This window comes from Nuphar pumila, chromosome 5 (genome assembly GCF_984573655.1).
Source record: "Nuphar pumila chromosome 5, dmNupPumi1.hap1.1, whole genome shotgun sequence".
Classification (NCBI taxonomy): Eukaryota; Viridiplantae; Streptophyta; class Magnoliopsida; order Nymphaeales; family Nymphaeaceae; genus Nuphar; species Nuphar pumila.
Window position 1 is genome coordinate 32,680,001 of NC_143253.1, and position 23,607 is coordinate 32,703,607.

General features: G+C 33.9%; 1 protein-coding gene across 3 annotated transcripts in view; it reads right to left on the minus strand.

Moving 5' to 3' along the window:
• Window positions 1-4,198, minus strand: part of LOC149837313 (CASP-like protein 2C1) — a 23,453-nt gene extending 19,255 nt beyond the window's left edge. For 2 of the 3 annotated variants that reach the window (XM_090005955.1, XM_090005954.1), the window contains exons 1-2: window positions 3,997-4,198; window positions 2,199-2,340 (exon numbers count right to left, since the gene is read on the minus strand). In XM_090005955.1, the coding sequence (XP_089862081.1) occupies window positions 2,199-2,340; window positions 3,997-4,157 (303 nt within the window). In that variant the 5' untranslated portion in view covers window positions 4,158-4,198. The remainder of the gene's footprint in view (window positions 1-2,198; window positions 2,341-3,996) is intronic. The other variant, XM_090005956.1, reaches the window with a different exon arrangement.
• Window positions 4,199-23,607: the final 19,409 nt, after the last annotated feature.

Consider the following 23,607-nt stretch of genomic DNA (forward strand, 5'->3'; position numbering starts at 1 on the left):
GGCAAGGGGGTGGTCAGTGGTGCAGGCTTTTTCCCTTGGATCATCCAAAAAAAATACCCAATGTTCTTGCCATCTAAGGACACCTATATAAGTTGGTGAATTAATGCAGGCAGGAACACCTTTATACATTTAATTTCTAACCGTGCAAATCGATTTTTAAACCATGTGGTCGTGGCACAGATAATTGTTGAAAACCCTATGCATATGGTTGCTCTTGATGAATGATGGCCCATACGCTCGATCAAGTCATCAAACCACATGGCTGGTGAGCTGAACCACATGAAGCCTATCATGTGGTGGCTTGCGTATCGTGTATGCACATGCACCAATAAATCTTTTTAGATACGATGATATCGTTGACTGTGTGGTTGCTTTCTGTTTAAGATGATATCGTTGACTGTGACACTGTGTGGTCCCTTTCTGTTTAAATGACAACCATTAATGAATACGATGAAGTTATGGTGATCACCATATCAACCTTGCAGTTTTCCTGTGAAAAATCTAAGTAAAATTGATTGAATACCTGAAAGAGGTGTCATGGTTCTCTATTTATTGCAGCTATGGTTGGCGTGAGAGGAGATAACTTTTAGGTGTAAACGAGGGAACCGTGATTTGACCGGAAAGGCTAAGCTAGTTTTCACTATATTTTTAATAAGACACCGGAAAGTTTACTTAACTTCTTGCCGGAAGCAGATCAGGTCATTTTGAAAATGCGCTTTTTGCTCATCCTAAAATAGTGGCGGTCCGTTACACGTTTTGGATGAATGCCACATGACCTATAATGCTTCCGTTAATGGTGTCAAAGGAACGTTTGAATGTAAAGAAAAGAAAATAATAAGAAAATTTTGAGTAGAGCTTTGCCGGAGAGCTTCGTTGGTGGCCAAAACCAAGTCTCTCTCTCCAAATCAACCTTTCCTCATTTGTCAAGAGCTCAAGAGAGAATGAATTTTGTTAAGAATTCAATGTTAACAACTTTCCAAATCGTGTAGCAACCTCTTATAAATTCAAGGAGATAAGATTGGAAAGTAGTTCAAATTATGTAACTTAACAATATAAAATAAAACATCTCTCAAAAAATTCGTGGAAGAGAGAAGAGAAGATCCGTAGATGTAGGTTACGTTGTAACCGAACCACGTTAAAACCTGTTGTGATTCTGCGTGGTTTTTAATTTTTTTGTTCGTTCGTATTACTCGTTTAGATCATGCTGTGGGCCAGGGATGACAACCAATCGAGGATCCTCTTGAGGGTGTTGCTCCATTCCTCCACCAGCCTTGGGTCTGAGGTGCAGAAGCTTCCCTCCAGGTTGGTGGTCCGGCATGGACTGAGCCGGGCCCTCAGCGATGCCCGGAAGCTCGCCGGCAGCAGAATGTGAAAGAGAAAGAGAGATGTGATGAGAGAGGTTTCTGTCGTTAACGGCGGGCGAGAGAGAAAAAGACAAAAATGAGTTTTGGGCTCTGTATGCTATTTTTTATTATTTTTATGTTTTCATTCAAAACTTATGGCCGATATTTTTATGAGCAAAAGGCTCATTTTCAAAATGACCTGATCACTTGCCTCGCAAAAAGATGAAGTTTTATTGTTTGAGAACTTGTTGAATATTAAGGTACGTGGGTTATCTTTGAACGAGAGCGAAGGAAGAAAAAAAAGTGGCTAGTCTTTTGATGGCCCAACACGGGCAACTAATTTTCCGCTCGAGTAAAAAGAAAATACGGAGCCTAGCTGTTTTAAATATTAAAAAAAAACTAATTCATTTACTGCCCACGTTTAGCTAGATATTCCGAAAAGAGTCTTATATTTTCTGAAAAACATTTTATGTCCCAATTTTTCATTAGGACTCTCAAACAAGGGCTTGAACTCAATTCGCAGTTAAGCCTTATACAAAATGTTAATTTTCCTTTTTTATTAAATTATGGTACACACTTATCTTTTTTATATGCAATAGGGGCAGTTTGAAAATTTTATTAATCTGAGCTAATTCAACCGAGTTCTTTATGCGACAGTCTTGGTGAAAAGTTGGGTCCTGAAATGTCTTTTCAGAAAGCATGGCTTCTTTCTAATATTAGCTAAAGGTGGGACACCAAATGTTAATTTCGCTGAAAATAAAAAACAGAAAATTTTCTTTTTAAAGGTTTAATAAAGATATATTCCGGTGATTGTATTTAAAGAATTGATAGGAAAAAATTAGCAGACGAATTTACCTGATCTAAGGAGAAGCTGACCCATAACATACCCTTGCTGCTGGTGAGTTTATGGCCGGTCTTACAACGTGAAAGCAAGAAGCCTTTGCACAACTGAGCCAAGAGATACCCTGTCGCTATGGATTCTGTCACCACCAAGACGCTGGAAATGAAAACAATGGTTGCTCAGATAACTAGTTGATTTAATTAAGTATAATTATTGCATTTAATTAATTACTATGCAGAAAATCTAAGACAAAGGCCTTTTGAAATCAACTACTAAATTGGAGTAAGGGCCTCTGAAATTGAGGACATTTATGCCAATTACCAATAATCTTAAGACAAGAAGTATGGTAGCAATCAACTGTTTAAATGGACATGTTAAACCGATTTGGTGAACAAGAGTAGGACCCAAGAGTCAAGTCATATGTCACTCCTATCATCTAATTCTGCCAATTGATAAAAAAGTGTATTTCTTGACAGTACAGGAAGTAGGTAAAGAAGATTCTGAAATACTTAGTTTACAGGTGGCAACAGATGGAATATGGATATGTTTTTCAAGATCCACCTGTGAGTCATTTTTATGATTTTCTATGGCTGTGATGGTTTTTTTTTTCCGATGAACTGTGATGGTTTAAGGGCGAAGAATTATCCCATATTTATAACTTGTCGTTGCTGATGCTTGGGAGATGAAGGAGAAGACAGAAATTGTGGGGAGTCCCAGCGGCCTGTGGGTACCTTTTAACTGGTGGGCTCCATAAGGGCTTGGCTGCCGGTGACCCAACCCGAGCTTTACTTCACAGACTGTGAACCCATCAAGTGACCTGATTCTCGGAGAAAATTCCCCGTTATAAAAAAAAGGGCACCTTATATGGCACGGCATGTGTGCATGCACACACCCACAGACACACAGATGTTCGCCTATTGTAATACTAAACCGCTGTAACTTATGATGGTACACTCAATTTACAAAAATCTAATCTTTAAAAGAATATACTAGCATTACTTTGGATCATATTTATCATGTACGATTTTTGTGTTAAAAGTTGACCCCAATCACAAAATTTCATATGCCATCCGCATCGGGATGAACTGTGAACCTTTGATTTTTCACCATATTGATATGGTTAAGCATGCTAATATAATATACGAAAAAGATAGAGAGAGAGAGTGAGAGAGATCTAATTTATTTAATGAGGAATCATAAATACGTTTATCTTAGCCATTTCTTGAAAGAAACTTGAAGAAAAGCACATTAACAGAATTTGTGCTGCACAGAAGTATGCTGCTTCTCAAGATAAATGCCTATAAGAAACGCGTTTTTATGTTTTATTTTTTAAGAAGGATTAGCTGTATTTCCTGAGACGTAAAGAAATACAAAAACAGAAGATAGAAATGAGCAATGTGCGTTCCTCTCAGCATGAGTAGTTTTATATGTCAACCATGTAAATGTTTTTCATTTTTTGGCAGTTTTCTCTACCAACAAAAAGGGCAGAAAGAAAACAATCAATTTAGACACATCTAGAGGTAAATGGCTTCATATAATGCGGATAGCTAGAAAATAAACTAATAAATTGACAACCATCCAGCAAAACTTTATGCAAAAATGTGCATTATCTTGCCTTGATAACCACACTGCAAGCAGTTCTGTTTCTGTAACATACAAACCTTCTGGAGCATGTCACCAGATTGCAACTGAACCAGCTTATAATTATAAAGTTTGTTACTACCACTGGCTGAGGCATATATAACAAGATCAGACGTTCGAAGTTGGAAACTAATCCTCTATACGATTCTTAAGGTGAAAGAAATTACATACATGAAAGCCTGCAGTGAATGGATATTGGCAGTCTCTTTCATGATACCAAAGACATCCTCTGTCTCTTTGTTTGTTACAATCAGGATTGCTACTGCCATTGTTAACACAAGAGCAACAAACCTGAGGATGGCTTCAGCCTTCACCAATCTGCTCTGAGCCATCTCTAAGCAAGCGTCCCTTGAACCCTTTGCCTATGACTTCAAGAACTCACGAGAAGGCAGGAGGGAACCAGCAATTTATAGATAGAGAAAGTTTCCCTTGAATGCAAAATGTTTGTGATATTTAACTTTTTAACCGAAGAATTTAGGAAAATTCATCTAACATGTTAGCTATTTATAAATACCGCCCAACATTTTAGTTATTACATTTAACCATCTACTTTGTTTGTATGCTATTCAAATACCCGCTTGAAGTACATATAAAGTGAAACGTTTTTGTGTTTCTTTTATTAAGCAGCTCATTTTTTGTCATCCTATGGTCGTCATTACACAAATCAGCAACGAGAATATCTTAATCACCTTTTTTTTATTAAACTGATTGCTGTTTGGACCAAGCATGTCTTTTATAATAGGAGAAGGTTAAATGTAATAACCAAAACTGTAGCTGGCTTTTGAAAATAACTGATGTGTTAGTCAGCTTTGTCAAATAACTCTTTTATCTTTCTGCCCGCGGTGATGGTGGTGGTGGCGGTGGTGGTGGTAGTAATGACAGTCATAATCAAATGCATGAATTTCTCTAAAGTGGGCAACTGAAGGAATGCAATAAATGTTCCCTTACTAAGGGGTAAGGTGGGGGTAGATTTCATAGGCATTTTGGTAGTAATGTGGGATAAATATTTATTATGGCAGCTTTGCACTTTTATTTTCTTGTTCTTATTTTGGCTGATAGTGTTAGCAACCATGCCATCTTAATTAAATTTTACATGGATCAAATTACAATAACTTTTCCAACATATTGTACTTATTAAAGCACACATATATAACATATAGTAACTTACAAATAAGCGTTTCAATTTTGCAGCTTTATATTAAATAGCCTGATCAATCTTAAGCAATCTACCAAGCCAGACCAATCTTGATCTACTCAACTGAGTCATCTATGGTTTGTTTGTTTGGGCATCTGCCGTTACATGTTAATTTGTGTCACATGGATACTCTATTCCGACTCCTGTTTTGTATCCTTTTATATACTAATTATATTGGAACTTTCATAAAAATGACCATATCTCCATGTCCATAGATCTTAATTTACCATATCTAGTTGAGTGAAATTTATGGGAGATCTGTGCCATTTTTTATCCCAAGAAACCTGAAGCGCGCACACACACACACACACATAAGCCATATATTTCTTCAGGTCCTTTGGTGCATGGCCATCTTATGAAACATTAGTTCATGATCCAAATCCTACCAACAAGGAGTGGAATTCATAAACTTTGTCACGTTTGTATTGCGCCCAAACACACAATATCCCAAAAGCAGCAAGTTTCTCTTGAAGATTATCATAATTAAAATGCTAGAAAATTCATAATTTGATGATTTTCTTAGGAAATTAACTATCTCTCAATAATGTCTAAAATTGTTTATTTTGCTCGTGGGACATAAAGATTGTTACAACTACACAAGCCAAAGTAATTTATCCCACCAAAATAGTTTGTCCTGGTTGTTGATCCATGAAGTTCATCAATGACATCTTCAAGTCTCATCCCACTGCCTACAAAATGCTATATATGCATGAAATTGGGAGGGTACAGTAGTTATTAAAATTTCACTTTTCATTTGACAAAGCAAAGAAGGCAAAAAAAAGAAAACTTGGAAAACCAAAATAAAAGCAAGTTGCTGCACAGACGAATGATAAGAACTGATCTGGTCATGCATTTATTTTGTCCATGTCATTAGACCCGTTCAATGTATAAGTCTTGCAAGTTGGTTGGGACTCATTTATATTTCATTAAATTAAGTGCTCAGCTCTTACTACAGAGAAAAGAAAGAGCTGGCCTTTTGGGTCATGAAGGGTTGATGGCCACCAGCATCGCATTGCACTCATCAGAGATCAGCATTTCCTTCTGCAACTAATCTCTCCACCGGATCAATTCGTTGAAATCATGGGATTGGGCAATGCTCAGATGCAGTTACTTTGAACTCGTAATATTCTTGTCCTGCATACTTAGGAATGGATGCGTAGCTGCTAAAGACTGAGACCCCTTATTCTTACTAAATACTAACCAGACAGGGCCTTGACCTGCAGACTTTGTTACTATCATAGTTGCCCCATCCAACAACTTTTCACTTGCGGGTGCAGGGATATGCAGTATGCACACGTAGGCCACACACACGTGTACGTGCCATGCATACAAACAAACAAACACACAGCATGCTTCGAGCTTGACGAAGTAAGTGAGTTCATGCACATACACGTGCACACACATAACTCACACACAAACATGCACATACCAACGGGGGCTCCGCTTGTTTGGTTGGAGCAGCTAGTTCACGTCACGTTGCAGGTTCAAAACCCAATGGTATAGTTGTATAACTGGTAGGGGTCTGACTAACCCCAGATTGCCTTAAAAAAAAAGTAAAAAACATGCACATGTATATCTAGGGTGCAAACAGGTTGAGTATGGCGCAGATCATCCTAATCAGAATCCGAAATACTAATACAACCAAATCTAAAATCAAATGTGAGACTATTAGACGTCGGAACACCAAGAACCCTATGGTGATTAAGGTGTGTAAAGCCAAGCCCATAAACCACCAAGATCCTAACAAACTATCATGTTTCACAGCACTTCGAATCTAGGTAGTGATTTCCATCTTTTGGTGACTCATTTTGATCTAGGTAGCCCTTTATTAAGTTACTTCTTTTGGACATCGAATTGAAGACAAGGAAGTTGTTTTGATACCAAATCTAGGTACTTAACTAATACACCAAAAGTCCTAGAGAGATTAAGGTAAGAAAGTCTTTTGAGAGAAAAGGCAGTTGATATATATATATATATATATATATATATATATATATATATATATATATATATATATATATATATATATATATATATATATATATATATATATATATATATATATATATATATATATATATATATATAATCAGAAATTACATTATGCACATATGATGCATAACCATGAAAAAAAGAGAAATGCGTAATATAAAGAACATGCTTATACTACACGTTATACGCCTTTCACTTGTTCTTGCCGATGCACATAGTTCTTTTGTGATCTTACGGGGAACTAAGTGAATGTTTGGTGCAGCATGTTCGAAGATGACTTCATTTTGGTGAAGACATATCTGCCTTCATGTTATCAGCACCCACGGCCTCTATTGAAGATCACTTACCTCGTGTTTTCTAGCTGAAAGTAGCAGATCTCGTGAGCGACATTGCAGTTCTAACATTGGGTGTTTCCATTGTAGTTTGTGTAGTCAATGAATCCAAATACACTATGCAAAAAGGTGTTCGGTGAATTCAATATTTTCTCTACATAGTCTGCACATTCTGGACATACTGGAGATTTGCAATTGGCGTTCAGTCTTCACCTTCCCATGGATTACCATCCATCCATTGAAAGAGGATCTTGGGAGTAATCTTCACCCTGACATTTGTTTGGCAGCCAAGTAGTAGTTGGTACGCCCAACACCATATAACATGATGCTACAAAAAATCATCCATGTCGGTGTTATCATTGCAAAATTTTACTTTTGCAAGTCAAACTGACCTTTGAAAAAGATTTTGAAAATAACTCACCTCTGTTTTAAAATGCAGGATAATTCCGAAGAATGGGACTCGCCTGTCGGTACGAGGTTCAACCGTTCTTAGCGTCATAACCAGAGGTAATCGAACCAAGGATCAACCAAGTGTTTTGCTTTGCTCAACTATCTACATCGATGTTCTATTCCTAAATGCACAAAGAATCAGGCATGTGCTATGACTTAGAAAGATTTTGACTTGAAAAACCTAATGTATGCTTCAAATATTAGAAAATACTTGGAAATATTTGTAAATGAAGGCATCTTGAAAAATCATGAATCATGTTGAGAAAACATTTCTGAAGAAAAGGAAAATCAATTTCTGAAGAAATCCTGAGGTTTTTGAGAAAATCAATTTCTAAGAAAACTCAAATGGTTTTGAGAAAGTTGATTCCTCTTGAACTTGAACTTCAAAATTGAAATTTAGAAAACCATGAATTGAACTTAGAAAAGTACTTAGAGAATTTTTGAAAATCATTTTTAATGAAGGGAAACCTTAATGCTTTGAGAAAATCACTTTCTGAATAAAATTTAGGATAACTTTGAGAAATCGGTTTTTTGAGATTGGATTTTTTATTTGATCAAAAGAGGGACGTGTAGCCTTGTGAAATCTTTTTCATGATGTATTTTAAACCTAAGTGATACATGAATGCAATCTTATAAAAGATATTTTCTGAAGAAATTTTGAGAAAATCCTCTGAAAAAGGAAGTTTATATGCCTTATAGAATTTCAATGGAATAAATTTGCCTCATATCTCTGACTATGGCCACAGATATGGATTGAATATAACTCATTTTATTCTAAAAAGAGAAAAATATTTAGAAAACCTTGAAATATGCAATGGTTTTTTAAACTCTTATTCCAAAGTTTACAATTTACATCAATAATAAATTAAAATAAATAAAAATAAAAATAAAGAAAATACAGTCTTGAATGTCCTTGCAAAACTAGCAAACTTGTTAGTGAATATATGTCAGTTTTTCTGGATTTATCCAACAATATCCGGAAAATGCTGGATTTATCCTAATATAAGCCTTTTTCCATGTTTTCCTAGGATAAACATAATAAAAGACGATATAAGATTGAATAAATAATAAAAATAAATAATTTTGAAATTTAGAATTTTGGAAAAAGTGACCAAAATTCCTCTGAAAACAAGACTATGGCCTTGAAATCAGGGTTTTCAGAAAAGATTTTTGTAAAACTTTTAATTTAAGGATCAAACAGATTCATATCAACATCAAATCGAGTGTGGAGCACCCTATCATGATTATAAACATGATCAAACCCTAAGAATATAAAACTTTTTATAAAAAAACTAAAATACCATGAAAATAGTGAATTTTGCCAGTGTTTTATTCGAATCAGGACTCCGAGCGCATTCTGTTTTTGCAATTTAATTAAACAAAGCCTCAAATGAATTCCAAAATATGTAAAAATTGACATGAACACTTCTAATAACCCTAAAATTAAAATATAATCAAAAATAGGTTTTTTGGTATTATTTTGATATAAAAATTAAATAAAAATATAAAATACGCAATTTTACCTATGGGCACATACCTGTTACAGTGTCAGACCCGAATCAGGAATCAAACCACCATAGAAATGTATAAAAATTTACAGCAAGATACTACACAGATAAACAAAAAATTCCCTTTTTACATATTAGAAAAATCATCTTCAGTTAGGGAGATATCATTCCGACAATATACGCTTGATTATGGCAAATATGTAACGAGTTAAAATAAATAGATCCGGTTTTGAGTGCAGGGAAATATAGTAAACAATGTTCAAAAATTATAAATTTTTTGCAGATGACAGCGAACATATAGATGAAGATGCTCTTTTTTACGAATCATCGATCAAATCTCTTGTTAGAGAGATACAATCCACACAAGTCGATCTAGGGTTTAGACAAGGCATAACGGGCTCTGTAAAGTAGGTTCTGATATCTGACAAAGGAAAAATATAAAACAAATTTATAAAAATTTGAAAATTTTACAAGAAATACTAGACATGATAGCAAACACACTGCAACTTACAAATTGTCAATCAGATCTTTAATAAGGGAGATATTGCTTGGCAAGTCGTTCTTGAATCCATATAGCAATTTCACGGTTTAAAAAGCATAGTTCGGTTTTAGATTTTTTTGATTGAGTTACAGAACCCAAAATAATCCATTTTTTTTTAAAAATCACTGACATATGCACGATTCTTCCCTAAAAAAATCATATTTTTTTAACAAAAAATAAAATATGAAATAATGCTGTTCCCGGGTGCCCGGGATCGAGATCCACAGATTATCTATAAATCATTAATAAATCTAATCTAAACATGAAAATAATGAAGAAAATATGTAAATAACACAACGAAATTAGATTTTGTGCTTGAATGAGTAAAACAAACATGTGCATGATAAAATAATGAAAAAAAATCAAGGAAAGCATGGTTGGAATTTGATTTAGCCTCTAAAAGAGGGATTCGACCATCGAACGGTTGAATCTCAATCTTTTTTGAGTGTTTATCATAACGTACCCATCAACAACGATTTCAATAGAAAAAAAATGTGTAGAGCACCCTCACGCATCATTAGATTGTTTTGTTGAATCATCCTCACGGGTTATGAACAAAAACGAGGCTCAAATTCAGTACCAAAGAGGCGGCAAGGGCTAAAATATGGAATAAAATGATAAAAAACAAAAGAAAATAGTAAAAATAATGGAAGGAGTTCTTACCTTGGGCTGTTGCACCAATGGGGGAAGAAGAGATTACTGGAGGAGAGAGAAGAAGCAAGAAAGCAATGTGTGTGTGTGAGAGAGAGAGCATGGGTCGACCCCCCTTATGCACCTTTTTATAGATTTATTTGGATTTTGTTTAAGAAGAGTTTTAATTTTTCTGGACTCTTTTTAATGGTTTTGGATAAACCACATGGGAGACAATTTTTCTAAAGTCTCCTAACCTAACTAAAACCCCAATTACTATCCTAATTGATTTCTAATAATCCTCAAATGTGGCACCACTCCCCCTGTGGGCCCACATTTAGTTTTTAAGACCCTACATTTTGAAAGCTTTAAAAACCTAAGTTAAAATCCAAAGTAAAAATGAAATTTTAAAATCAATTTTGACTCTTTTAGTTTCCTAACCTAATTAGAACACTGACTAACCCTAAGCTAACCCTAACTCTTTCAAATGTGGCACCACCCAGAGTGGGCTCCACTTGATTTTTCAAAAATGATTTTAAAACTTGAAAATACAGGCTTTCAAAAAGAGGTTTAAAATGAGATTGGTTTTGAATTTGATAGTTTTGAGTCCATTAGAGTTTTTAATGGATCGAGACTCCTCCAGATGTGGCACCAACTGAGTGGGCACCACATCAGGGTTTTGAAAAAAAAGTTGAAATAAAAGCCGGAGAGGGTTTTAAAAAAGAGTTAAAATCATCAGATGACAATCAAAGTTTTTAAAAATAGAGTCCTAAACAAACTGAAACTCTAGACTAGAGTCCTAAACCAACTAAAACTCTGACATTTAGGTTTTCGAAAGCCGAGCGAAGAAGTTTTTGAAGGATTTTCTCAAAACTAATGAAAATAAATCAGAAAATGTAGTCAGGGTTAGAGTCCTAAATCAACTAAAACTTTGAAATAGAATCCCGAATCAACTGAGACTCTGCAATTGAACTAAATTTTGATGGACGAATGAAAAGGTTTTCAAAACAAGTGGAATTGAAAGTGGAAATAAGATTCAGAATAGAGTCCTAACCCGATTAGGACTCTAGGACAAAGTCCTGAAATTTTGAAACTCTTTATTTTTTGTTTTTTGAAAGACAAACAAAGAGATTTTGAAAGATCTTCTCAGAAATTAGTAAAAATAAACAAAATACGAGACCAGGGTTAGAGTCCTAATCAACTGAGACTCTATGATAGAGTCCCAAAATTTTGAAACTCTGTGATAAAATCATAACGATTTTGAAATTTGGTTTCTAGAAAGATAAATGAAGAGATTTTTGAAAGATTCTCTCAAAATTGAAGTCAAGGTTAGAGTCCTAATCCAACTGAAGTTCTGGAATAGAATCCTGATCTCACTAAAACTCTAAAATTTTGACTTCTTTTGAAAGATTTTAAAAGATTTTCATGAAAATAGGTAAAAATAGCAATGACATAGAGTCTTAGTCCGACTGTAACTCTGAAATTTTGGGCCAAAACAAAAGATTTTGAAAGATTTTCTCTAAAACAAGTAAAAATAGAGGTGAAAGATAGAGTCCTGATTTGACTGAAACTCTAAGACAGAGTTCTAGTCCGACTAAAACTCTAGAATTTTAACCAAAATGAAAGATTTTGACAGATTTTATTGAAAGCAAGTACAAACAGAGATGAAAGACAAAGTCTTAGTCCAGCTGAAACTCTGTGATAGAGTCTTAATCCGACTAAAACTCTGAGATTTTGGCCAAAATAAAGGATTTTGAAAGGTTTTCTCAAAAATAGATAAAAATAGAAGTGAAAGGTACAGTCCTGATACAATGAAAACTCTATAAAAGAGTCCTAATCTGACTGGGACTCTGAGATTTTGGCCAAAATAAAAGGAATAGACAAGGGGTAGGACTACTTTTGGTTTAAAACAGAAATAGAATTTTGAAAAGGTCTAAAAATGTAAAAAGACAGAGTCTTGATCCAACTAGGACTCTAAAATTTAAGAAATTTGGATGAAAGAAGGGATCTAGAAGCGACACTACCTAGATGGGTATCATCTGAGAATTGAGATGGGTTAAAATTGAGTTTAAAAATGAATCCAGATCATGTTCTAAGAAAAATATTTTGAAGTAAAGAAATATAAGATCCTGGGGTTTAACATATGGTAAATATCGATCTAAAACCCAAGTTTTGAAATTGATTTCGAAATAAGGTTTTAAAACTCGGATCTAGATTGAAAATTTTGAAAAACAAAAGTGTCAGATCTCGAAAATGAGATTCAATGGCATGTAATGCGATGAAATGTCAAGAAAGATGATGCAAAATGATATGAAATGATATGAGATGCAAAAGGTAAACCCTGGATGAGGAATTTGAAGTTTTGGACTCCTGCCAGAGACAAAGAATTGAACATTTCTATTTGAAGGTAAAAATTGATGATTGAATATGATCCAAAATAGAGATTAAATCTCGATTGCAAGATGAAATATTGGATTTTGAAGTAAAACTTGAGTTTTGAATATCCCTGGCTCAGATGTCGACCAACTGGTTCCCTAAAGGCTTTAGAGAGTGGGTCTTAATGGTAAGAAGAAAGGGTTTGTGAATGAGGGTGAAAATTTGAGGTATTTACAGATGCCCCTCTTTGCTACTAAGCCGGTTGAAAGCCAAGCTTGGTGGCAAAGAAAAATACACCAAATTTGGGCTATAAAATGCCTTAATTAGAAGAATCTGACTGGGTATGAAAAATTAATTCGGATAGTGATGGTAGATATGGGATGGAGAAGGAAAAACAAAATTCACCTCATCGGAATGAGGCTCAGGCTTAGCCCTTAATCTGGATGGGATGAAACATACCTCATGGAAGAATGAGGTTCAGGCTTGACCCTTAGCCTGAAGGGGACAAAAAATACCTCATGGAAGAACAAGGTTCATGATTGACCCTTAACCTGAAGGAGACGAAAAATGCCTCATGAAAAAACGAGGTTCAGGATTAACCCTTAACTTGAAGGGGATGAAAAATACCTCATGGAAGAACAAGGTTTAGGCTTGACCCTTAACTTAAACGAGACAAAAAATGGGATCCTCGAATGAAGAAATCATGATGGAACCTTCAAATTTTGCATAAGAAATCTGAGAGGGGTTTGCAAAAGAAAAAAAATGGGGGTCCCTAAAGCTTGAAAAGGGGTTGATCTTGAGTGTCTCATTGCTAATGATGAATGACTTTTAAAACAGTTGACCTTTTGCAAAAACAATTCAGGTTTAACCCTTACCCTGAACGAAAACTGTCTATGGTGGGACAGTGGGGAACATAGGGAAGTGTGCGAATCTGAGAGCCTAAGCGCTCAGATTAAAACAAGAAGGTGTGATCATGCAAAATTTTTCCTTTTGTTCATCTTTTCCTTCTCTTTGCCTTTCTAGCCTCTATTTTCTTTTTTAAAGGGGAAATAAAAGATAGAAAAGAAGAGAGAAAAGAAAAGGAAGAAGAGAGAGGAACTCTTTTGCAAGGTCTCATTTGACCAAAGAAATGTTTTGAAAATCACTCACCTCCGTTTTGAAAAATTTGTGAGAAAATGGAGAGACGAGATTCGCTCGTCGGTACGAGGTTCAACCGTTCCTGGCGCCTTTACCAGGGGTAATCGAACCAAGGGTCAAATTCATGCCTTTTTGCTTTGCTAAAATATTATCTAAGTAATTATTCTAAGTCCTAGATGCATATTGAATCATGCTTGTTCTATGATTTTGAACTTGAAAACATGCATACTTTTAGAAATGCCTCAGAAAGTTTGAGATTTTCCAAGTGATTTTGGGAATGAATTTTGAAAACATCCTTTAGGGAACGGCTCGAAAATTCAAAAATTGATTTAAAATTTATTGAAGAATAATGTAAATCGCAATAGTGATTTTCTGAAAGACGCGATAAATTGCGATACTGTAAATCGCATGATAATTTGCTAAAAGCCATTGTGAATCGCACAATGATTTATGGAAAGACACGGTAAATCACAATAGCGATTGACTGAAAGATGTCACCAATCAGATGATGATTTTGAAATTCAAGAATTTGAAATGAATTTAAAAGCATTGAAATCGAAGATATGAAAATCGAATCCAATGTCAAGTTATTTTTTTTTTTGGAGTTTTGAGGTCTAAATTGAGTTGAGAATCAAGATTGGGGTTTTGAGAGAGATAAGGAATAAAATTCAAAGTTTGAATGTAAAATTCAAAGATAGAAATTTAAAAATAAATTTGAAAATTGGGAATCGAAAATGGGTATTTGAAATAGGATTTAAAGCTAAAGGGAATTGAAAATGAAATTGAGAAATAAGATTAGATTTATGAAGTGGAATAAAACAATGACTTGGAATTTAGGAATGAAAAACATATTTTAAAAATTATTTCAGAATTCACTTGGAATTTTGAAAATGGTTTCAAAGAGGTGGAAAATGTTGATGCAATTCTATCTTAAATGATGAATGTATTGAAGGAAATTTGAAATTAGGTTTTGAAAAACATATTTCATTCTTTAAGTGAATTGAAATAAGATTGAAGATATAATACATTTCTGACTATGGCCATAAAATGTATTATATAATAATCGTATTTAAATTCAATTGAAGAATAAAATATATTTTGGTGCCTTTATAGAGTTTAAAATAAAATTAACTCTCAATATATCCTGACTATGACCATTGATATATGTTTTGAATTAATTTTAAATTAAACTCTGATAAAGGAGAAAAATATTTATAAAAACATGATAATTTTTTGAAAGAGATCCAGTGTGGACCTAATGTTATTCCATAAAAGATGAAAACCCTAAGTTTTATTCACATTTTGACTATGGCCATAAATGCAAATCGTCAACTTAGGATTTAATCACCTTTTATTAGAATGGTGCTTGTGCCATTCGTGTTTCACCATAGTGTTATTGAAAATGAAAATAAAAATACAACACATTGATTATGAAAATTGAAAAGTTAAACTACATGCTCATTCATTCTAAGCTAAGCATAAAGTAAACTTCTCATTAATTGATTTATTACAACCTTTGAATTGATACAACAATTGAAAAAGAGATAACAAAAATAGAAAATCCTGCAAAATGAGCAAACTTGTTAGAAATAAATGTTGGCTTTTATGGATTTCTCCTCAATTATTGAAAATTTAAAGAATATATCCAAAATTAGCCTTTTATGCCTCAGAGATAAAGAAAATTAAACAAAATAAACACATATGATGCATAATTTTGTGAAAGCATTTAAAAAGGCATTTTTGGAGTTTCAGATTTTCGAAATTGGTGCTTAAAACATATCAAATCATTTTAAAACTTGAATTCAAAGTGAATTTAACCTTGAAATTGAGATTTTTATGAAAATATATTGAAAATGATTGAAATAAAGGCAAATAAACTCCAAAGTTTGTTTGAAATGAAGTTAAGGCATTCTAACTTGATAAAATTCATTTTTTATTTATGAAATATATGAATCATGTTTGAAAATCGAATTTAAGAGTGATGAAATGCCCAATTTAACTTCATTTTAACAACACAATACCTTTTTATAAAATCAATTTTTGAAAGATGCAATGAATGAATGGTCAATGATCTTAGAAGTTTCTAAAATGATATGCAGATGCTTAACAATCTGATGAATGCTGTAGAATTAAAAATGCCAAGCAATCATCTGAGGAAAACCCAAATTTGGATTCTCTTATCTAGATGAGACAAGATTTTGCAGAATCAGGATTTTGCAGGTGAACCTGCAACGCCCCGAAAATTTAACCCAAATTTTAGAGGATTTTTTTTTATAACAGCGGAAACAAGAAATAAAAATAAGGTTAAACATTTCGAGACATTACGGTGTAGAGAAACCCAAGACATTTATTTCATTTCAGTATTAATGAAAATCATCAGAGTTTTAAATGATATGAACAATTAAAATTTACAATAAACTCAAGCGATCCCTGGAACAATAAATCCAAAAATCTCGATCTGATGCCTCATCCCGTAGCCGCTCATAAACCCTATTCTTTGCCTGAAAAATAGTAGATTGATTGGAATTAGACTACCACGTCTAAGTAGGAATTACTGTAAATTTGACAAATATACTAAGTAACAAGTATGCAAGGGATTTGTTTAATTATGGACAATAAAACATAGCATGAGAATATAAACATTACTAAACTACTACACATTGTTAATTTAAGTTTCTAGCTAGAATATATGAACACTACCAAGACCAAATCAACCATTGCAGGAGTACAAAATTCATCTCATGATAAGGTAATATCATTTGCAGCATTTAAATATATCATGGCCACCGATTCCATTGAATGCTTAAAAGTAAGTGAAGCAGACTATGCAACAACTATGACAGACATATACATAAGCAAGTAAAACAGATTATGCAACAACAACAACATGCATAACAGTCATGTAACAACCACAATATGAATTTAATTATCTCATATCTACACTTTTCAGTATTTCATTTCATCACAAGCTCAGAACATGCTGAAAGAATATAAACATGTCTCCCTAGAACTCCACTCACTGTGATACCTAGAATATTCTAATTGATGTTTATCTTTTCTTATCCCGCGGGTACACACGGGCCGAGGCAACCATCACAGAAGAAAACGTTCGGGGGTATATTATTCAAAGTTGTTTTATTAACCCGAACATTCTAACTGTGACTGAAATCCCAAGGGAGCGGCCAGTGACCGAGAGAAACTCCCAAAGGCCAAAACCAAAACAGGATGCATCCCTAACTTCTGCAGAAGAACATGGAGCTACCACCTAGGACACATTTGGTAGTCCGGGTCCCCCAACTCTGAGGACTGAGACCAACGAGTCGCTTTACGCTCGAAACTAGACACATGTCCCCAGAGTTTTGTACCACCTACCCTCTCCAAGGTAAGCCCGAATCTGAGTGGGTTAATCTATTCATTTAATTATTTTCCCGAAGTATGGGGCATTTCCCCAACTTCTTTTTTACTATCATAGTAGTAGAATTCTCAACCTTAGTCATTTTACCAAGGTGCATAGAACAGTCCCAATCCTTGGTCATATTAATTTCATAACCCACCCAAAGTGCTCTGGTGCCTTTAAACCAGTCAAGCACCAAAATTCATTATTTAATTTCCTTATTAATATACTTGAACCAGACCACGTACCTACATTAGGTACTTAACCCGTATCGCCCCTTGGGAAAGGTTTCCCCAAACAATTAAATTTAAGTTTCTTATCAGTATGATCATTATTCTAAATGCTTTGGTACCTTTAAACTGTAAAGTACCAAGACCCCGGTACCTTTAAACCAGTCGGTCACACAACCCTTATGATTAAGTTTTCATCATTTTTTCTTGCCATAACACACAGGCTAATAGCCCAAATACTCGTATCGGTTATTCAACCCATATTGCCCATTAGGCAGGGTTTCCCAAACAACTCAAGACATATACTTATACCAACCCTGAAACGGAAATATATTCAGAGATATTTATTTACATGTTGATCACTAATCAAGGTTAAACATAATGAGCATGGACTACGGCATAATCACAACCCCTGTATATGCAGTACATAATGTAACTTGTAACTAGAAACATTTTCATGCATGTATAAGTACCATTTGTTACAACATGATTTTGGTACAATATAAAAGCATGTATTATGCAAAAGAAAATCTGTAAGAAATCCATACTCATAGCTCTAGTTTCTGTTGGGTATTCCCACTTTTCAGGACTAGGAATTCAACAATTTACATAATACTGATAAACATCCTACAACTTTAAAGATATAGCATCTCATAAAAATCAACATATGAGTTTAATGAATGCAATAATAAACTGATACAGGAATATATTTTTATGCAACAGTTTATGTGGCAGTATATAGTTCAGACGCAGTCTATCATGAATCCTCCATGCTTATTATGCAGTATGCATAGGTATCCTCAATGTACTAATAGTTGTGACTTAACTCAAACAAAACTTAATACTCATCAACTGTGAAAAAAAAGAACAACCGCAGGTAAATCTCAAAAACCTACATAGGGTCAGAACCTCTAAGCATAAATTCAGAGTTTTGAATCTAAGTCAAACAAAGAAAAAATTTGGAATGAAAGAAAAGATAAATTTCATCTTATCACAGGATTGCACATCTATTTCCATTTAGTATAGGACCAACATAGAATGTGAAATGACTAAACACACTAATTGGCCCTCTGTTATGAAAGATCAGGTTAAAAAAAATTCACAAATCATGTTTTCGGAGGATATACAATTCACTGATTTTAGCCATTAGATTATCACACCGAAACCCATTAAAACAACGTGTTATGTGAACCTTCCGGTGAGTGATATGTTTTTTTTTTTCTTTTCTTTTCTTTTGAATTTACATAGAAGATACTGGCTACTTGTAACATGAAAATTCTGTTTTATATATATATATATATATATATATATATATATATATATATATATGTTTTCCTTGAATGTAATATAGAAGACACTGACTGCAACAACTGTTTTTCTTTGTCAGGGGATTTAACACCGAAAACACGAAGTATTTGTAAAAGAACACAAACATGCATTGTTGTTATCGATACTTCACAAAAACTTTTAATAATGTATGCACACAGACCCTGTTTTAGGAGTATACACAACAGTCGGTTTTATTGCCATAAATCTCAATACTGAAAATCAACAAATACAACAATGTAACCATCTGTTCTTGTTGTCAGTCAACACAAAACAACAAAAAAAAGGAATTCACAATAACGATAGGGGTTCGTCGATGTTAACCTAAGGGAATTCTCTTCTCTTTTTTTTTCACTGAGTGTACGAATGCAACAATTACACAAGAGTCATACATAATACAACCCGTCCCCTATATTTATATATATTTTATAGCAGCCTCAACATTTTAAAACACTATAACATCTACACAAGCTCAATCCATGTTGCTGGGCTATTACAATATAGAAATGCAATTCAAATGATCATTAAAAGAAATAAAAACATCCCGTAGACGGCCGATAATCATGCAAAACATGGAAAACTTGCCTCCTAATTGAAAATCCTCAAAATAAACATTGATAGCTTTAACAATAACACATGTCATGCTTGAAAACAGGATACTCCTATGAAGATCATAAGAAAACCTACTTTCAGAAATCCGAAATCCACAAATCGAAGATCTGGGATTTTCGGCAAACCTAACCCCATTTTTTTTGTTTTTCTTGATTTGGGGCTCACAACAAGCTCACTACATACCCGGAATTTAGGGCATCCACTAAAATCACAGTGAAACCCACATTGCATGCTTGAAACGTAGTACCCATGCAAAAACACAGTAAAACCCTACCCTAAATCCCAAATTTTTGATTTGGGAATTCATGGCAACCCAAAACCCCCATTTTTTTTTGAGTTAGGAGTTACGGCAAATCCAAAGCACGCTTGAAAACTCAGTAGATATGTGAATTCACAGCAAAACCTACCTTGTTTGCTGATTTCCCCTCTCGATCTGCCGTGAATCTGGGTGCAGCCGAACTCCTGCTCACCGACGAATGTGAGAATGGAATGTAACGAGAGGAGGGTCATCGTTGGGTGGTGCTGCCGGAAAAAGAAGAAGCGAAGGTGGCGGCGATGTTACCCGAGCTCGAACAGGGGAGAATGTTGCAGGAAGGTCGCTGGCGGTGACAGCGATGACGAGAGAGGAAGAGTGCGGGAGGTAGAGAGGAGCGAGAGAGGGATGGAAGAGGAGTCCAGGATCCCTCTTTAGTAGGAGGGTGGCCTCCCGAAAATGGAGGAGGCCGATACTCTCGCCCCCGGCGGCTGCTCTCCGGCCCACCCCCTCCCCATGCGATATCAGTTAGGGTTCACACTGAACCCTAACTTTCTTTTTTTCTTTTTGTTTTATCGGGCAACCCATATCGGGTTGCCTTTTTCTTTCTTTTTTTTTTTTCATTATGCAGGGTGCGGGCCGGTGTCCAAATCCGAGACCCGGGATCCAACCACGTGTTGGATCCGTGTCCCTCAAGCGATGTGGATCCGTGACAACTTTACGAAGTGGATCCGAAGGTCGGATCCAAATAGATCCAACTATGGATCCATGCGATATGTTTATTTATATATATATACATATATATATACTATTATACATACATATATATATATATATATATATATATATATATATATATATATATATATATATATATATATATATATATGGTTCCTTTATGGATCCTTATTCGACTTATCTGGATCCGTTCGTGGATCTGGATCTCTTTCTTAGGCGGTAAAGTATTATATTCTTAATACATTTGGTTTATTCTTCAATACGATCTTGTGGGTCTTTCATAGGTTAATATAGATCCATTTACGTTATCCAAAAATTAACATAAATTAATATGGATCCAAGATCCATTGTGCTTCGTCAATCCTTTTAATAAATTTGGATCCAGAAATCTGAAGTTTTGATCATACTCTGATTTAGAACTACGGATCCAAATGAATTATTATGGATCCAGCTAAATGTACATTGATCTCTATGATTTAAATTCAAGGATCCAGATTAATATTTGAAGTTCTAACATCGAAGATCCAATGCAATATGGTGGATCCGAACCTCGCCTCAATTCCCACTAAAGTGTTATAGAAATTGTCTCATAAAAATCCGATTTACTTCAAGGATCCAAATAGGTTATCTAAGATCCAATTACGAATAAATAATTAAAACCATAAAATATTCGTGTATTACCTTAATGACTTAAAGTCTACATTTATTTAGCTGATAAAAATCATGGTTATTACAGAACCTGTCAGAGCATTCTGAGTTGACAAAAGTCTTAAACGATTTAATTTTAACTCAAAATAAACCCTTGAATTCACAACACAGCAATGAAGCATTCCCTTTTTACAGAATATCAAAATCATTTCTGAAACTAGAGTTATGATCAAAACATCAGAGCATTAATTTCAGAAACAGGAAATTAGATTTTACGAGACACGTTTCAGTAAACTAGATGTTACACAGGCTAAACAGACTCGATTTCTCTCAAATTTGAGGAAAAAGTTGCTCAATTCAATCAAGAAACCAAACCAATTTACAGAATTGAAAAATCATTTTTGGTTTGAAAAGTCACTATTTCCAAACAGGAAATGAACCTGTTACAGAATTTGAAATTCTGTAACCAGTCTCGGTTTTCAATAGGTTTGAAATATCAAATGAGCATAGTGTTATCATCGCAAAAATTTTCCCCTCTCTTGCGAGAGAGAAACGAATTTCGCGAGTCAAACTCGACCAAAGTTTTGAAAATTTGCAGAAAAATTCCGTGGAATGGGATCCGCCTGTTGGTATGAGGTTCAACCGTTCCTGGCGCCTTTACTAGGGGTAATTGAACCAATGATCAATTATGTGCTTTAACTTGACTTAAATATCTAAATTATGCTCTATTTTTCTAGAATGCACAAAGAATCAGGCTTGTGCTATGAAATTTTGAAAATAATGCAAGTTTTGAAAAGATGATGTTTGCTTGGAAAATTGAAATATGCTTGGAAAATGATTGGAAAAGTGCTTGAAATGGAATTCTTGAGAAAATCATTGAATTTCATTGGAAATCAGAAATTTGCATTGGAAAGTGATTTCTCAGGAAAACTTGAACTTTGGAAAAATGATTTTGAGTTTTGAATTACTTTTCTGAGGAAATGGATTTGATAATTCTGGGAAAATCAGGAAATTCATTGGAATATGATTTTTGAAATGGAAAATGGATTCTTAGGAAAGTGGATCTTTGAGAAAATTGATTTCTGAAAACTGGAGATTTTGAAATTTGAGAAGTTTAAAACATTGGAAAATCTTGATTTGAACTTGGGAAATGCTTTGAAATCTCATTTGAAAACTCAAAATTTTGAGAAAATCAGATCCTGAGAAAGACTTGGAAATTCTTGAGAAAACTATTTTTTTTTTTAAATTGAAACTGGAAAATGAATTTAAAAATAATGCAATTTGAATGATATGAATGAATGAATATGAATTTAAAAGGGGATTTCAATTGAGGAATTGGAAAATCCTTTTGAAACTTTGAGGAATGCAGTGCATTTTTGAAGTTAGCCTAAGAGTGTAGGCTGAATGTGACTAATACGAAGATCATAAATCTTGATTTTCCTCGTATTCTGACTATGGCCATAAATACGAATCCCACCAAGTTTATAAACTCCATAAGAGCTTGTTCATGTGCCATTTGTGTCAACCATAGTGAATTTGAAATAAATGTGCATGAATCATACATCAAATATTGAAATTTGCAGAAATTAAACTATATGCAATGCAACCCTATTCTAAGCAGAAATGTAACTCTTATTCCAAATTATTACATTTAATAGTACATTGAATTGAAATGAAGTAATAAAAGCTAAGTCTTCTTCCTGGATGTTCCTGCAAAACTAGAAAACAAGGTTAACACAAAATATATGTTTTTTTGAATTTATCCGAAAATATAGGAAATTATCAGATATTATTCAGATATAAACCCAAAATCATATCCCCTTTGATATAAACATGATAAATAATAAATAAATTTTGAAAATAAACTTGAAAATTCGAAATTAGGGTTAAAATGACCAAAATACCCCTGATGACCTTGAAATCAAGTTTTTTTAAAAGAAATTTTATAAATTTTGGAATTTTGAAAATCAAATGAAATAAATCAAATACAATATAATAAAATATGATGATATGCCTGAAAATTTATGAAATGAAAGATTGAAAATTTGAAATTTAGGTCAAAATGACCAAAATACCCTTGATAACAAGACTATGGCCTTGAAACCAGGATTTTCTGAAATAAGTTTTGTAAAATTGAAAAATATGAAATGCAAATGAGATTGAAATTAACCCTAACATGATATGACATGCTTATTTACATGAATAAAACCCTAAAATGGCAAAAATATCATAAAATATCAAATTTAACCTGATTTTCGCTTCTGAATTTAAAGATAAACTAACACATGGAGCAAATAAACTTGGAATTAAGCCAAATTTAGCATGTACACCTAAAATAACCCTAAAAACAGAATGGAGCTCAAAAATTTATTTTTTTTGTATTTTCTTAATATGAAAAATAGCTAAAATCCTAAGAAAAT